Consider the following 17,992-nt stretch of genomic DNA (forward strand, 5'->3'; position numbering starts at 1 on the left):
GACCAGTCTTGGTCGATCGCGGGACGGCGTGCCAAAAAAAAGACGTCAGCCAATGTTCCCTCTAAACTGCGCTGATGCAGTTTCTCCGCAGATATTCTGCGTTGCGCATGCAATAAAAATTAATAATCCAATGCAAATTGAAAGTATAACATCCAGCTGTTCAGTTTTTGGGCATTTTGCAATGTGATTCAATAAGTGAGGGATGACTGGTTGTTACATCCAATGGCACAATTCACATACGTACTGTAAAAAAAATTAAAAGAAGAAGCCACTGGTTTCTTTTAGGCAGCACACGGAACTGTCTCTAAGAAAGACTGCTGCTCCGCTACACTCTTTTTCCTAGGGTACCTTACACCCGGCTCCCGCTCTTAAAGGCGGACACTAATAATTACAAATGTTACTGTACTCACGCAGCCCATCATTGTGTTTTATAATGACAGCGTCCACCACCGCTGCTTTACAGTCTGGGCAACGTAGAGCAAAGACGAGGTAGACATGCTGCTTATGTTTACTTTCGATATGAATGGAGAAAGTTAAAAAATGCTGTTGTTTTAAAATGAAATGACTGATGGAGTATGTGAATAATTGAAGAAAAAGTGGTTAAACTGGACGAGATTTTCTCTTTTCCGAGTGGCTAAAGGTCTGGTCTGAAGCCAAAGTAGAAAGTGCAGGATGAGATGGTGTGTCATTTTAAAGTTCCACCTTTGCACAGACAATACAGTGTACAGAAAGCTAAATCTGTATTTTAAATATACGAGGCAACATAACATTAACCTTAAAACGATTAGGCAGCATCACCCCCAGTTGTCGGTAGCTCGCGCTGGCTGCTTGAAAAGTAGATCTTGGGGTAAATAAGTCTGAGCACGCCTGATTTAAATGACGTGTTTATTGACTATATATGCTTGTGTTCTTAATTGTTCAAAAATATATAGATATTTACCATAAATAATGTATCTTTGTTCATCTTTTTATGCCAGTGAGGCATAGTGCCAGACAGAACAAATTAATTGTGTTCTATCAGATGGCAATAAGTACAATCATACAGCAATTGACAAATTAAATTGACAAACTTCTCCCCCGAAACAGGTCCCTGGCCCCAAAAAGTTTGAGAAGCCCCGATTAATACGATTTGCCATTCAAAACAAAAAAATAAAAGATAGTTTTGCAAGAGTCCATTCAACATTGTTTAGTGTGAGTTTGTTTTGACCTCGGATTTCGGCGCCGCGGGGAAGCAAAGACACCCACTGGACGGCGTCACTTTTGCTTCACAGTTGTCACGGTAATGAGGACACCCCGCCATCAAATTTGCAAAGAAGCGCGCGTTCCTTCGGCAGGCAGACGGCGCTAATTAAAAAGGTGAAGAGTGAGGTTTTGTTTTGTTTTTTGTTTTAGGCGCGCATGAGTGTGCGCGAGGTGTGGAGCTTTTAAAGATGAAGCAATGAAATGCTTCCCATCGACCAAAGTGCAGGTGAATTATTTTAAGGGCTTCAAAAACACACGTGTTGTGCGTGGTCCAGCTGTGTGATTTATTATTGCCAAAATGGGACCTGTAGTTGACATTTGAGTTTGAATGACTGAAGCGGTTCGACTCAGTTTTGACGTGCAAGCCACTAATGAGGGTGCAAACAAAAATGGTCGTTCATGTGTCCACTGTCCAAATGTTTCACTCATTCTAATTGATTATGAAGTTTTACTGACATGTGACAAACATCAATCTTGTGCCAGATTTATGTTTTTTCTTCTTTGCTTTGTTTTGCACTACATAATTTAGAATATACAAACGTGAATTGTTTTCGTAACATGTTAAAGTACTGTAGCTGCCCTGGGAGCATATAGAGCTCGTAGACATGACGTCACCATTTTCACGGCGCCATATTGCAGGTCAAAAAGAGCTGCTCGACAGTGTGGGGGACATTGAACCGGAGCAGAATATTCACAATGTCCGAGACTTGTTGCGCTGTCTGTTGTTACAATAGACGAGACAGACATTCAAAGCGGTCATTCTATAGAATACCGGCTGAAAAGTTCGATGGATTTCGGCAATTAAACGTGGTGGATGGTGCCCGACCAAAATACACACACACGACTGAGTAGCAATCGCTTCATTTCAGGTAGGAATTATTCTTCTCAATCTGAAATTACCAAAAAGTATTTATAATGCTAAGTTAAAAAAAGACAGGGAGTCGTCTCCAACGTACACAGAAGCGTCTTGCGGCCACATGTTAAACTTCAGTATACCTCTCCGCGACAGAATTTTCATTTATTTTTTTGAAATATGCATTGTTTTCAGATGAGTCCAATGCGTTTAAAAAAAAAAAAAGAAAAGAAACCATCGGTCACAGTAATGTTTACATAGGTTAACGTGTGGCTGCAACGCGCTTCCGTGTATGGGGGTGAGACCTATCCCAGCAGTTTTCTTTTTTTAAGTGCACATTGGACTCATTTGAGAACAATGCATATTCAAAAGAAAAAAAAAAAAGTGTCTGTCATGGAGAAGTTTACCGAAATTTAATGTGTGGCCGCAACATGCTTCGATGTACGGAGGAGCCGACTCGCAATCTTTTTTTTTTTTTTTTTTTTTTTTGGGGGGGAATTATAGTTAATGAGTGTGAGTTTGTGTAAAAGCAGGGGTTATTTATTAAAATGTTGGTATTTGTATTGAATACTCGCTGGATTCCGGCAAAGGTTAACGTGTAGCCGAACACTCTTCCGCGTTCACGAGCCGTCAAAACCGCCACCAGAACAAGATCCAGCAACAAAGTATTTGTATGCATCCAGACTTTTCTACGCTTTCAAACTCCGTGTAAATCTCGACGACTTACTCACCAGATCCGTGTGCAGATCCAGTTGTCCAAGACAAGCGGAAGCAGGTGAAGAGTCCACTTTCTTATCGGCGAAAACATCGACTTCAGCATTAAATATGGGTCCTCATGCCAAGTGTCTCTCAATTTTTCCACGTACCTTCGTTTATTATCACCTACTAAATCTTTAGCGGTATCGGAGAAAACTCTGGGCGTCGTATTTTTGTGCCGTCTCCAACCGACCTAGCATTGAACAATGCTTTGCTAGACCGTCACGTGACTTTGGTGATGTAGGTGTGTGAGCTCTATAGTATTTTTTTTTTTTTGTTGTTGTTTTTTGCCGAAATGCTGCCCCCTGAATGTTTGGAGTGCAGACGGAATGCATTCCACAGCTGCATTCAAAGCTAATGCCAACTGTAGTCACCCATTAAGCAGCGAGGCTTTAGCTATAAATAGCGGCATTCTATCATATGTCCAAATGAGCCTGTGCTTTACTCTACGTTAAATTTAGACGCTATCCAGAAGTCCCACCGACAAAGCGCTGTGCACGTGTCTATTGCATAGCATTCATCTGACCTGACCATCTTGTGATGATGGAATCTCCATGAGCCCGTGATACTCAATCCTAGATTTGTTTACCGATGTCATGGAGACCACTGTTGATCTTCTCTTTTCTTCCATTCCTCTTTGTTAGCCTGTGAACTAGCCCATTTGGACTCCTCGCCCTTAAGCTCTTCTTACACGCGTCATTGAACTGACTGAAGAAAGCTAATTGGCGCTCCTTTTCCTGAAATAATAGTCTTGAAATGTAAGCCCTTTAATCAATGGAAAAATAACATTTTGTACTTCCCAGTTGGACCTGGATATCTAAGCAAGTTATGTTCAATAAAGGATCATCACAATGCAGTTTCATTATTGGATCTGGCCAGGATTTAGAGGCTATGACAAGTGTTTTGGTTTTTTTTAAGCTACATATTTCTGATGTTGAAAAGCTGGGCTACATTGCTCAATACAGTGTTTTGACAGAGGAACGCAAGAACTATAGCAAATAACATTTGCACTTTTCTACCAAATCATGTCAGGAAGGCATGCTGGTTTGTATCGGTAACCGTATTTACTCACAACGATGTCGGTGCCAATGTTTATGAAAGCATCCCCCTTAAAAGGCACTTCCCCGTCTGCACTTCAGTAATTAAAGCTTGCAATGCAATTTGCGTTTGTAGGGCACGATTACGCTGCCAGTTCGCTAAGGAGTTGAGTTATCAGGGCTATTAGTCACACCTGTGATTTTTCCACACTGGAAAAATGTCAAAATCATCTGCCACCAAGTCGCCTCGGGGGGCCTTTGAGCATAAATAAGGAATAAAGCTGTCACATTTCCCTTGGTAAAGCATTTAGGAAAGAAAATGAAGTTGTATCGGGATTGTTTCTCAGCTCGGTGACAGCTACAAAGCAGCAATGACAGTGACGCGATTGCAACGGGGGAACCGAGATTTATAGTTCTTAGCTCCACCTGTGCTCCAGACCTCTGGTGGCAAAGAACGACTAATTTTTTTCTGATGGGATTTTTTTTACACGCCCGATGGGTGGCCTGTCAACATGAAAGAAGCCGAGAATGACAAAGTGCTTCTGTGAGAGACAGCTGGATGGCGTCCTGGTGAACTCGGCGGGATTTAATAGCGTCTATCCATTACACGCGGCTCGGTTTGCAAAATTCTGTGAATTTTCAGTGAGAAACTTTCTATGGGACGCAATGGCAATAATCCTGCATCTTTTTTTTTTTTTCTACCTGACTAAGAAAGTATATTTTAGCATAATCCTGACGAAATCAACCAGATTCCATGTCTTTCTTATAAACCTGTTGAAATGTCAGGCTTTTGAGTTATTATTGTACATGTACGTCTCCTTATTCACATTTCCAATATTTCCCAAGGAAATTCGCAACCTCCTTACAACCCCACTTGCAGCTGACTTTCTTCCTACCTGTCGACGGTGAGCTTGTCGAGGGCATGTACGAACATGTATGGCCAAACGCCCCCTATCCTCGCTCCTTCCTAACAAACATAGACAGCTCTACCTGAGTAGATCCAACCTCTTCTCCTCTGCCCACCCTGTCTAATTTCTGCCCCGTCCTCATGCTGATGCCATCTCCCGTCTTGTCCCCAGATCTGAACGAGTGCGGTCTGAAGCCACGGCCTTGCAAACACAGGTGCATGAACACCTACGGCAGCTACAAGTGCTACTGCCTCAACGGCTACATGCTGATGCCCGACGGCACCTGTGGAAGTAAGTATGTCATAAAAATGTGAGGCTAGTGTAATATGTACAGTATATCGGATAATTCAATGACATTTAAAGGTCTAGTGTCATCCCTATAAACATTCGAAAATAGATAATGCAATGAAAAATACATATAACATTATTCACTTCAATATCTATACAAAAAAAATAAATTTGAGCGGAGAGTGCGTCATCCATGGGCAAAGTTGTGGAAGTGTCATTCGACATCCAAGTGGTCGCCATATTGGCTGCACCTCCTGTCCGTTGACGTCACCCCGGACATTCGGTTTTGAAAACAGGCTGTGGACCCTACTGTGGGAGACAAACACGCCCCTTGAAACACGGAAGCTCTTTTCGAAGAAGAGAATATCTCACAACCGAGTGAAGTTACCGGGGCAATATTACCCTATTGTTTCGAGCCATATTCAGATGATTTGCGGTCGGCCGGGATGGCTCATTTTCACCGCCGAGGTGGCTTATCACGACGCCGAGCTGGGTCGCTTTACGGCGTTATCGTCGCTCGCGACTGAGTGCGCCATCAACACTTGTTTATCGCTGCCGCCATCGGCGGTGTTGTTCATTGCGGACGACGGCGGCGGGTATGAACAACCCTGGCGGCAACGGCGCACTCAGCCACCTGGTGCGATAACAACACCGTAAAGCGGCCCAGCTCGGCACCGTGATAAGCCACCTCTGCACCGAAGATGACCCACCCCAGCCGAAGCCATGACCGGCGGACGCGGCGCCCAAGCCGACGCGGAAGCCGTCAGACGTGCACATCGACACATTTAACACCCCTATCATACGTACGCGGATCTTTTGTTACATTATGAGAGACGGATTACGTGGTCCACCCCAAACTATTATTATTATTTTTTTTAGTACCTGTATACACACACCTACCTGTCATTTGGAACCCACGAATCTCTCGACCTTTGCACCCGTGCAATCCATTTTTCACGACAAACCGGGTCTCTTGCAAACTTATGAAGGGTAAATCCATTCTCCCGAGTGTTCAAGCAATGTCCAGCAATGCAACGAGCCGGCGTTTTGGCTAACACGAAGGAACAACGAGCTACCATCCCGGAGGTAAAACTAATGGAAACAAACAAGTCCAGTTGAGGGCGGTCCTGCCATGTACGTCACTTCATGTTTCTTCTTGAAAACAAATCCCTCGAAGATTTTCACGGCGGGAGTTACATAAAGCTGTATACATCAAAATCATATTTTGTGGGGGGGGGGGGGGGACCGCATGGGCCGATATTGGCTTCTGTTTTTTCATGAATAACATACTAAAAATCATACAATTTATGACAGTGGCCCTTTAAGTATTCCCAGAAATTACTGGATTACAGCAGCAAAGTGGACAGCGGCACCACACAAGAATATCCAAGAAAAGAAGAAAATGTACACGTAGATTTAAAACAGCCACTAACAGCTGAATTCTACATAGAAACTGTGCCTAACTACTGTAAATGCAATCAGTGACTCGCAGCAACAGTAGTCAGCACCATCGTATGCAGCAAAATAAACTGTACATGTATTAAAAAATACATATTCAATACCACACTGTGTATACATTACTATTTATGCAGATTTCAATGTCAACAAAAAGTACTAAGTACTAAATATTATCTATGTTGCCTTGTTACATGATAATATGAACTCGGGGCAGCAGTGCTGTGCATATGTGCTGTATAATGATTGACACATTAGACATCACAGAGATCATTTGAGCAGGGTTCTGAAAAGGTGATCAATCACGGTACAATCATATAAGAAATATAAGAAAGTAGCTCCCATGAGGAGATAAAAAAAAAAAAAAACTCTGGTGACCAATGGAACTCCCCTGACTGCAATTGATGGATTGTATTCAGTATAATATTTCCAACGCAGCGTGTTCGAATACATTCCATCCACGGCGGAGTGCAAGAAAATCTTTACGGATAATCCAATCTTATTGGCCGCCCTGTCGTGTTTCCCAGCAAGGGAGTAGACGCGTCTCCTTTTGATAAATTCCGTCACATCACCTTATAAACATTTTCTCCTCGCGTTCTTCCACGCCTGAGCCTCCTGTCATTTCCGACTTGTTTTTTATTTTTTCAACGCTAACCACGTGAGGCTGTGTTCTGAAGGACGGTATTAAAAGTGTCTTGGCTGTTTGAGCGCTGATCAATAGATCAGCGCGGCATTTAATCAGCCCCGCTCCACCTTCCTGAGACGCTCTAGCAGAACAGGCCCTGGCTTTTCAATTTTCTCTTCACGCTTAGAAGTTATTGAAATGACATGAGCAAATTCCATTTGACCGTGTAATCATTTTGTATGGATTCCATGCTTTTGATGCGCACAGTAAGGACCAACAACGTCGAAGATGATGTTGGCGATGGGCTGGAAAATAGTCAGCTGTAATTATTGATTAGGTCTAGGGTAGATTGGATTATTTTGTAGGCCACATTTCAAACCACTCGGCCACAGTTATCCTGCTAAGTGTTGGAATTTTCTTACTGAGAAATTGTCACGACCCATCAATACGGAGAGAGGACCCAAATGCAGGACTCGGGAAACGCAGAGGTAATTCGGGAAAAACGTTTATTGTTCCAAGGTCGGGGATCAGGCAGACAGTCAGATGCAGCAGCGGTAGTCAGGACGTCGGGCGTAGAGAGCAGGTCCGCGGGCGGGCAGGAGTCGGTACACGTGAGATCGATCAAACAAGGCAGGAGCGTCAAAAGAGTCAGGCTTACGGGGTCGGTCGGAGAACAGGCGCAGGTCGGTACACATGGGTTCACGATCAGAGATACGGGAGTGGAGAAACGTGGCATGAGTTGCAACGATCTGGCGCCGGACCAGTCGTCCTCAGGGTCCGATATACACCGGAGCCAATAAGCCAGCATGAGCCGCAGGTGTGCGCCTCCCAATCAGCGCGGCTGCGTGGGAACCCGCACAGCCAGGGCTGGACTGCCAGGACCATGACAGAAATTATTTCGAGATGCAGTGCTGAAAGCGCCAAATGCAAGGCGATAAGCCTACTTAAGAAGCGATGGACAGACTGATGATTAGGTAGGCAGGTTGTTAGGTAATTGGACGGGTATATTATGTTAATAAGTTGTTGTTTCGTCAGTACAGTGGTTGGTCAGTTTGTGGTGTTGGCTTATGGTTAGCTATCAACAGTTGGTCGATCGTTTTGATAAATTCACCGATTGAGTAGTGTTAGTTTTAGTGGATTAATCGTTGTGCTGAATGATGAATAGGGTTTTTGTGAACAAACTGCCATTTTTACTGATAACTGATAGGATACTTTGGTCGGTTGTTAGTGTTGGTCAGTCAGTGGTTGATCGGTTGATTGACAGTCGGTCAATGGTCAGTCGACAGTCAAGTGACGGTCGGCTATTTGCTCTGATGTTTGACTGCAAGGTCTTTAGGTAGTTATGGTTAGTTTTCAAAAGTCTGTCAAACACACTGATAAATAATCGATTGACTGATAGGGTAAGGTTAAAGGTTGACAGTTGATTGTTAGCTCAGCAACGCTAAGTGGGTCATTCTGATAAATGATGGAAAGAGAGAGATTTGTAGCTAAGGTGAGCAATGGTCAGATGATGGATGATCATCAGCCAGTCAACAGGCACTCATTCTGACAAAAGATGGATAAGCAGGAAGTATATTTTTACATTCTCAACAGCTGGTTGGATGGCTGGTTATTTTGATAAATGTCGCATGAGTGGGTATGTAAGTGGTTAGGTCAAATAAATGCAACTGTGGTTTGAGCACAGTCGGTCTGTGAAGCACGAGAATGTAACTGTGTCAGTGTGTGCTTTGTTCCTTTGTTTGGGCCCCAAAATCAACCTTATTCTGTGTGGGATACAGTCCTGAGAGCACTTTCTGTTTGGGCACCAGCTTATTTCTGTTTTCCTTTGTCACTTCCAGACCTTCGCACTTGTGGCATGGCCAACTGCCAGTATGGCTGCGAGGTGCTGAAAGGAGAAGTCCGATGTCAGTGTCCGTCTCCAGGGCTACAGCTGGCTCCGGATGGCAGAACCTGCGTGGGTAAGTGACGTCGCCGTCTTTATTTACCTCCTTTGGCTTGAAAGTTGAGCCGCTGGCTGATCCTCCCTCTGTAGAATGACTGAGGCAATACATCACCGACAGGAATGCAGTGTTTTTCTCCTTGGTTCTGAGAGAAAACCTTGGATCATTACTTTTACAAAGAACAAAGACCAAAACTGGCACTAAAAACAAATCAGATCTTGACATCTTCCAAATCTTTGGACAAAATAAAGGCCAGCATTTTTCACCACGACGCTTTAAACCCGACCAAGAGCTTGAGCTGTCCTACCACGTTCTTTCAATAGGTGTCCCCTGACTTAGCTTTCATTTCTGCCCTGCGGCACCAACTAACTTTTGGGTTGGATAATTGTAGGACACGGAATGGGTGGACATCAGTCATAAAGACAGGAGGGAGGCGAAGCAAAGTCTGCTGCAGGTGTTGCATGGGATGCTCCACTTCCTCCTGAAAGCTTTTATGACCTCGTTGTTTTGTTTCAGGAGAGACCATCCACCAGAACTTATGACAAAGGTCTTTGTTTCCACAGTTCTGTTTGGCAAAATTGGCTGATTCCAAGCACGTTTACCTCAACATATGAAGGTTCTAGCTTCGATCGTTGAACGTACTCCCCTCGCAAAACGTACGTTAGCTTCAGTGAAGACTCTTGATCGACGTTTTCTGCCTCTGTTGCTGAATTTACACTACGTGATCTAAATGCCACAGTTAGAATATGACAAGTCATAAAACGGGGGGAAACTCATTAAATGCCCTGCCCTCAAATCGGAAACAACCTCTTCAGATTGTGAAGATTTGATATGTGCCAATGGGACTGCTACTTAACCAGACAGATTGTATCCAACCCATCAATATGAGCCTGACAGCATAGATCATAGATAATACCCATGTGGCTTTCTCTGTTCAGGTTGTGCAACTTGCTTCATATTTGTGTACAAACTCCGACCATGTTAGTGTAATAGATGCTTGATCACTTGGTAGTTTGATTTCTACAGTGGCTTAGTCCTGATCCCCTGTCATAGGACTCTGTGAATCACTTAAATTGGCAAAAAGTGCATTGACCAGTTTTATTAAATGCAGAACCTGGTACTGCATAACTCCCATTATCCAACCACAGAACTGTGGCTAACTCTGGAAAACCACTAGCCACAGTCGCTGCTGAGCTAAAAAGCTTAACTTCAAGTCTCGATTATCGCATTCTATCTATCCCTGTCGGCTTTATCATTGCAGAATGTGGCGTGAGATGTTCCAGAATTAGTATTTCATGCCTTTTGTCGTTCCAATACTCTGCAAGCTCGACTCCCATCATGTCTGTCACAAATGCTAAGCTATAGATTCGCAATATGTAATTTTCTCAGTTCTTCAATTCGTATCTTCGCGCTAAGTTCGTATCTCCCACGACAAACAGTACCAGTAATTCATCTTGGGTGGATGATTTCACGTGTTGAGTAAATGTAAACAAAATAATTCCAAATATGGGTCACCTAAAAATACAAGTAAGTAGACCCCAAAAAATAAAAATGCAGAATAAACAGTTCTGGAAACAGATTGATGGATGACTTGTAAGATGAACAAAGGAGGGTTGAAGTTCAAGCAGAACTGTAGACAAGAAAGGAGAAAGTGGGAGGGCCTCACTGCGGCAAATGGAGCTGTGACTCTTGGCAACGAAAGCCACACTGGAAATATTCCACAAACAACATGTGAGGTCCATTCCCAGACGAACAGAGAATACAGTCACTCTAATTTGCAATCTTTTGTGCCTGCATAATAACTACCTCATGCCTACAAAGATGAGACTCGCACATCGCTCAAAAGAAACCACAATCAATGTCTGGTACAAACGATTAACTGGAGAATCCTTTGTGCTCTTGTCGCCGCTTTTGCAGACGTGGATGAGTGTGCGGCCGGGACCGCCGTGTGCCCCAGGTTCCGGAAGTGCATCAACACCTTCGGCAGCTACATCTGCAAGTGTCACGACGGGTTTGACCTGCAGTACATCAACGGGAAATACCAGTGCATCGGTACGCGCCACTGACATTATTGTTCTGTGATAGTAACAGTGTTGACAATGCCATGTCCAAACCATCGAAGTCTGCTCTCTCGAACCTTGTCTCCAAAACCTCCAACTTTGGATGTCCTTCTAATCAGCTCATTTCTAATCCTATCCAACCTGCTCGCTCCGAGCAAGAACCTCAACATCTTCATTTCTGGTACCTCCAGTTCTGCTTCCTGTTGTCTGTAATCCGTACATCATGGCCGGCCTCACCACTGTTTTATAGACTTTGCCCTTCACCCTAGGGGAGACTCTTCTGTCACATAGAACACCAGACTCCTTCTGCCAACTCTTCCACCCAGCTTGGACCCGTTTCTTCACTTCCTTACCACACTCTCCATTGCTCTGTATTGTCGACCCCAAGTATTTGAAGTCGTCCACCCTTGCAATCTCTTCTCCCAGGAGGACACTCTCTTGTACTTCAGCTAATCTTCATTCCTCTCCTTTCCAGTGCGTGCTTCCATCTTTCTTAATTTTTCCTCCGCCTGCTCCCTGCTTTCACCGCAGCTCACAATGTCATCTGCGAACGTCATGGTCCAAGGGGAATCAAGTCTCACCTCATCTGTCAGCCTATCCATGCTACCACAAACAGGAAGGGGCTCAGGGCGGATCCCTGATGCAGTCCCACCTCCACCTTAAATTCTTCTGACTCACCTACGACACATCTCACAGCTGTTCTGCTGTCCTCATACATGTCCTGTACTATTTTAATATACGTATTTCTCCGCCACACCGGACTTGCGCATGCAATACCACAGTTCCTCTCTTGGTAAAACTGAACTGTAAAGATTGCTGTACGGAACGTTCTGATCCGTTCTGCACCGGATCCGGACCTCTGCTTCAAAACATTTTCTCTCTTGGCTCTTTTTAATATTTCTTACTTTATATTTCAGTGGGTCAAATTCAAAGTTGAAATGCATTCAATGTCTGTACTGCGCTGTACCACACGCAAAACTGGATTTATTAAGATGGCCGTGACAGAAGCATTAATACAGTCCATTAATTTTTATGTATGGCTTTAGCCACACAAACGGCTTGAATAAGCATGTGTGGCTATTGAAAGCGTTCCTTGAATTGAATGCAAACTAACAAACTCCATCGCGCTGAAAAGGTTTTGGTCGCACAGGTCAAGCTTATGATTTTGCGTTTGACGTCATCATAACGGATCACAATTGGCCAACTACTAAAGCTTCTGCAGTCACATCACGATCGCTCATTCAATGCCGTCCCGTTTTCCCTCCCCGTCCTTCCCATTTTTCCTTCCAGACGTGGATGAGTGCTCCTTGGAGTTGGGTCGGTGTGGCGTCTACGCCACCTGCTTCAACACGCCGGGCTCGTACAAGTGCAAGTGCAAAGACGGCTACAGGGGGACGGGCCGCGACTGCAAACGTAAGACCACGTGTGAAAATGAGCTGGGATGTTTTCCTTGGGAAGGTATAGCTGCCCCCTCCCTCCCCAAAAATACTGGGAAACTCTTGTTTTTGTCAGGGTTGCCAGTCACTGCCTAAAGCTCCCCCTTTTTTTTTTTTTTTCCAGCTTTATCACATTTATCCAGAACGTTGCTTTTCCATTCTCTCATTTTTTTCGGGACAAAGAGTCATTGAGTTTGCAAAATGTATTTATTTAACTTGTGAGCTTCTCCCGGCTCTCGCACAGTCCATTAGTTCCCGGAGAATGATAATCGGCGAGTCTTTCAGCAGACATTTAATGGTGTGGCAGTCTAGTGAGCAGGAAGGACGCATCGCTTCTTCTCCCCCTCATCGAGGGTGGCGGGGGCAGGGGGTGGGGGCGGGGGGGGGGTCTTTTGCATTATCCAACGTGGGCATCACATATCAAAGTAAGATGAGAAGGTGACAACTGAGGTGCGGGGCTTCTGTCCACACACATTCCACACGTGTGAAACTTGGATGAGGTGCCCCCTCCCCTGCAAACACACCCCCTCCCTTTTCATTTCAGGCATTATTCAAACAGAAGCGAGACCTTCGTCCTTTGACAAATTTTTGGAAGCATATATTTTCCTTGGGGAGGCACGGTGGATCAGCTGGAAAGCGTTGGCCTCGCAGTTCTGCGGTCCCGGGTCCTATCCCGGACCCGCCTGTGTGGAGTTTGCGTGTTCTCCCCGTGCCTGCGTGGGTGCCAAAAACATGCAACATTAATTGGAGACTGTAAATTGCCCCTAGGTGTGGTTGTGAGTGCGGCTGTTTGTCTCTATGTGGCCCGTGATTGGCTGGCAACGAGTTCAGGGCGTACCCCGGCTCCTGCCCGATTACATCTGGTATAGGCTCCAGTACTCCCTGTGACCCTTGTGAGGATAAGCAGCTGAGATGGATATTCTACCCAATATCTAGATTAAAAAGCATTCTTCGAAGAGATTCTAAATTGCCCCTCGGTGTGATTGTGAGTGTGGCTGTTTGTCTCAATGTGCCCTGCGATTGGCTGGCAACCAGTTCAGGGTGTACCCTGCCTACTGCCCGTTGACAGCTGGGATAGGCTCCCCCCGGCCCTCGTGAGGATAAGCGGTGACGAAAATGGATGGATGGATATCTATATTGTTATCTAGCTCTAGATGATGGTTGTCAAACTCATTTTTGTCATGGGCCACATTTTACTTACGGTTCCCCTCAGAGGGCCGTTATGACTGTGAAACCATAAAAATCTTTCACCACCTCATCATATTTACATATGAAATTTATGAAGTCATTTTGGAACCAGAAATCGGGAGTAATGGGTTTTTCAACTATTGTTGTTTGGTAACACAAATTTGAGACACAGATTCGAACAAAAATCATGGAAATTGATACATGTGATTTGGCTTCGCGGGCCACATAAAATCATGCGGCGGGCCGGATCTGGCCCCCGGGCCTTGAGTTTGACAATTGTGCTCTTGATAGATCGATAGATTAGATATGTCATTAACACTGGAGGGAAAATTAAGCGGCCAACACTCGGAAAGCGCTGGTCTGTTATCAAAACTTGGCTTCATTTTCAGCTTCACAAAATTAACGTGTAATTGATGTCCCAGTTTTTGCCGAATCATTGCCCCTAGGTGTGATTGTGAGTGCGGCTGTTTGTCTCGATGTGCCCTGCGATTGGCTGGAACCTCGTGAGGATAAGCGGTGAAGAAAATGGATGGATAATTTCCTTGCCCATGGCTCGCAAGCGGGTATTGGGTTAGCTTTGCAAAATGGCCACCTGGCAACAATTTTTTTTGTTTGTTTTCTGACTCAAATGTCAGGTTGAGAAGCTTTATGGCCATCAATTTATAGAATCTGTGGCAAGTTTGGCAAAATTTGTTTTTTTTTTGGGGGAGGGGGGGCTGCCTTGTAACTCAACAACAACAAAAACCCGATTGAGCAGTTGCAACGCTGCGCCACTGTCAATTGGCGAGCAAAGGGCAAAGGGAATGACGACAAAAACTGCAAAACTCAAAACTGCCAAATGTTGACGGCCTCACATCACGGTCTGAATCGTCGGACCTGAAATGAAACGGGAAGAGGGAGTGAATTGTGACTTTCGATACGCTCGGTATGTTTTGGCGCAACAAGGTTGTGTGAAGGTCAAGGCTTGAAACTTGGATTTGAATTTCATAAATGTGACTTACTCCCACCTCTGTGTCCCGGTATCATTGTTGGTTTTCTCCCCGCAGTCTAACGAAAGGATGTTTATCTTCACTGCAGACATTTGTGTGGGCGCAAGTTTTTGCAGGGCAGATTTTTTTTTTTTTTTTTTGTATTTTTTTCTTGCTGTTTTGGGGATGGGAGTCAGAATTTGGACAGGAACAGGAAGTCAGACAGACATGGAAATAAAACCAAACCTGTCACTACGATTGAACCTTTAAGGTATAAAAAACAATCCGTTATGGAATACAAGCCAACCCCCAATGCAATTTGTATGGCTTTTCCCCCCCTGTAGGAAATAATTGAATATTTGTAAGTTCATCTATGTCTCCTTTTTTTAGTCATCAACTAGTCCAGTGTACAGTGTTCCCTGCTTCCCTTGTTTAAAGTCAGCCAAGATAGGCTCCAAAATTGCTGGTTTGCATTTCTTGTTAAAATTATCCTCACACATTTTCGCCATTGCTGTTCCTCCTCCGTTGTGGCGTCTTGCGCGCACAAAGAAAACCCACAAACAGACAAAAAAAAAAAAGCAAAACATACTTTATATATGTTTTATAAAGTCTTGCAGCTTTGTTTGACATTTTAATTACATTTTTTTCCATTTACTATACTTCATTATACTCAATTATATTCAAGATAAGTGGCTGTCAAAGTTTTTACACAAAGTACCACCGCTAAAAAAAGAATATTCATCTCTGAGTACCGCCGTCAAATCTAACATTAAAATACACTGGTGTAGTAGAGGCGGGTGGAAAGCGTTGGCCTCACAGTTCTGAGGTCCCGGGTTCGATCCCGACGCCGCCTGCGTGGGTTTTCTCCGGGCACCCCGGTTTCCTCCCACATGCCAAAAACACGCAACATTAATTGGACACTCAAAATCAGGGATTTCCCACGTTCATCGAGCCAAGGCACATATTTTACAAATGAAAAATCCCACGGCACACCAAGAAAAGTAAATGTCACCAAAAATGGATCGATTCATTACTGCAGGGGTCACCAACATGGTGCCCGGGGGCGAATGGTAGCCCGCGAGGACCACACAAGGGGCCCGTGAGGTATGTTCTAAAAATACCATAGGCCACAAATTACTATTATTTATTATATTATATTATATTGTATTACACCTGAAGAGCGCTCACGGCACACTGTTTGTGAATCACTGTTCTAAATTGCCCCTAGGTGTGATTGCGAGTGCGGCTGTTTGTCTCTGTGCCCTGCGATTGGCTGGCATCCAGTTCAGGGTGTACCCCGCCTTCTGCCCGTTGACAGCTGGGATAGGCTCTAGCACTCCGCGCGACCCTCGTGAGGATAAGCAGCAAAGAGGATGGATGGTGTAGTAGAATGAAGTGACAAAATGCAAAGTTTTCATTCCTAAAGTATATTTAACGATATTGTAATCTACTGTGAATTTGACCGAGACCAAAAGTCTGACAGGAGAGGTGCCAGCTCACCTGTGACTTTGAACAGCCTCAGTGCTCTAAAAGTGCCCACGGCTATGGGACGTGCCAATTTAATCAAAGAGAGTCATTTGAGGGACATCACTGGTCGGAGGAAGTGACTCAGTGCATATTAAAAATGTCGTTATGACAGTTAATGGCTAATTGTTCTGCCTCGTTAGGTCTTCACTGCTTGTTAGGACTCCATCTATGCACGTTCTTGTCATTCCAGCCATTCCCAAGGTGGTGATAGACCCACCGAGGCCGGGGAAACTGCCCCCCGGCGACCACAACCACCTGCCCGACACAGACCAGAGGAGGTCCACCACCACGCTACGGCCGCCGGTCACCCACAGGAGGGTGTTCACCGTCGCCCCCAAAACGACGACTGTGCCCCCGAAGAGGACGACGACGACGACGATAGCCCCTCGCAAGCCATCAACTCCGACGCGGAAGCCCTTCGTCCCCACCAGGAGGCCGCCCCAACCGACCCGCAGGCCTTACGTCCCTCCGAGACCGGTGACCCCCACCAGACGAAGCCCGACGGCGACTCCGCCTCCGCCTCCGCGGGTGACCACAGTGGACAACAGCATCCACAAGGACGTGACCAAGCAGCGAGGAGACGTGCACAGTAAGGGTTTTTTTTTTTTTTTGTTCTTTTTTTTTTTTTTTTTTTTCAGCAGCGTGAATTTAATTTAAAAAAAAAAAAAAAAACATTGTGGGACTGTAAGTGGAATTATAGGCCATTTAGCAAATGGTGTTAGTGGATTTTATGACTGTTCGGAGGCAGCGCAAGGCTTTAAAAGCTACTTTGCTTATAAAGGTTATACATTTGACTTTGAAAGCACTTTCAGATACTCAGATATGTTTGAGGCGGGTTGTAAGGCACGTTGTTTTTCAGTGATTGGGCAAATATTATTCATTTTTCAATGCGAGAAAAACGACAAAGTAGAAATGCTCAGTGATAAATTCCTTACTTTAAATCACGAGCTCCTCGTTCAAAAGTGTTGCATCTACGGGTGTATAAAATATAGATTAGAATATACATTTTGGAGTTCAAAAAGTGGATCTCGTATTTTATAGATTGACTGTACGAGGAGAAAAATATTTTCAGATTTGGTACCTTACCATGTTGATGATTATAGCTTAACCAACGAAAAAAAATTCATTATCCATCTTAAAAAGGGGCAGCGGCACAAGCGTTGGCCTCACAGTTCTGAGGACCCGGGTTCGATCCCGGCCCTCCCTGTGTGGAGTTTGCATGTTCTCCCCGCGCCAGCGTGGGCTTTCTCCGGGCACTCCGGTTTCCTCCCACATCCCAAAAACATGCAACATGAATTGGACACTCTAAATTGCCCCTAGGTGTGATTGTGAGTGCGGCAATTTGTCTCAATGTGCCCTGCGATTGGCCGGTGACCAGTTCAGGGTGTACCCCGTCTCCTGCCCGTTGACAGCTGGGATAGGCTCCGGCACTCCCCGCGACCCTCGTGAGGATAAGCGGCAAAAGAAAATAGATGGATGGACAGGAGAACCAATTAAGAAACCAAAAAAAAAAAAATTACTCTCAACGGGGTTGAGGTCTGGTGAATTTACTGACCAATCAGTCACGGTAATCTTAGTAGGACGAATGCCAGGTCCAAAAAAATCTCCATAAAGCAAAGCGACTTGCTCGAGATGGACTTATCCTGGGATTTTTTTCTTTTTTTTAATTCAGACCTTGATTCCAATTTTACTTAACAGTGTCAGGTTTA

General features: G+C 44.7%; 1 protein-coding gene across 3 annotated transcripts in view; it reads left to right on the forward strand.

Moving 5' to 3' along the window:
* Window positions 1–17,992, forward strand: part of npnta (nephronectin a) — a 64,813-nt gene that overhangs the window by 33,868 nt on the left and 12,953 nt on the right. For all 3 annotated transcript variants that reach the window (XM_061830651.1, XM_061830652.1, XM_061830653.1), the window contains 5 exons: window positions 4,968–5,087; window positions 9,003–9,122; window positions 11,022–11,156; window positions 12,455–12,577; window positions 16,474–16,872. In XM_061830651.1, the coding sequence (XP_061686635.1) occupies window positions 4,968–5,087; window positions 9,003–9,122; window positions 11,022–11,156; window positions 12,455–12,577; window positions 16,474–16,872 (897 nt within the window). The remainder of the gene's footprint in view (window positions 1–4,967; window positions 5,088–9,002; window positions 9,123–11,021; window positions 11,157–12,454; window positions 12,578–16,473; window positions 16,873–17,992) is intronic.

Source organism: Syngnathoides biaculeatus, chromosome 9, assembly GCF_019802595.1.
Source record: "Syngnathoides biaculeatus isolate LvHL_M chromosome 9, ASM1980259v1, whole genome shotgun sequence".
In the NCBI taxonomy this organism is placed as follows: Eukaryota; Metazoa; Chordata; class Actinopteri; order Syngnathiformes; family Syngnathidae; genus Syngnathoides; species Syngnathoides biaculeatus.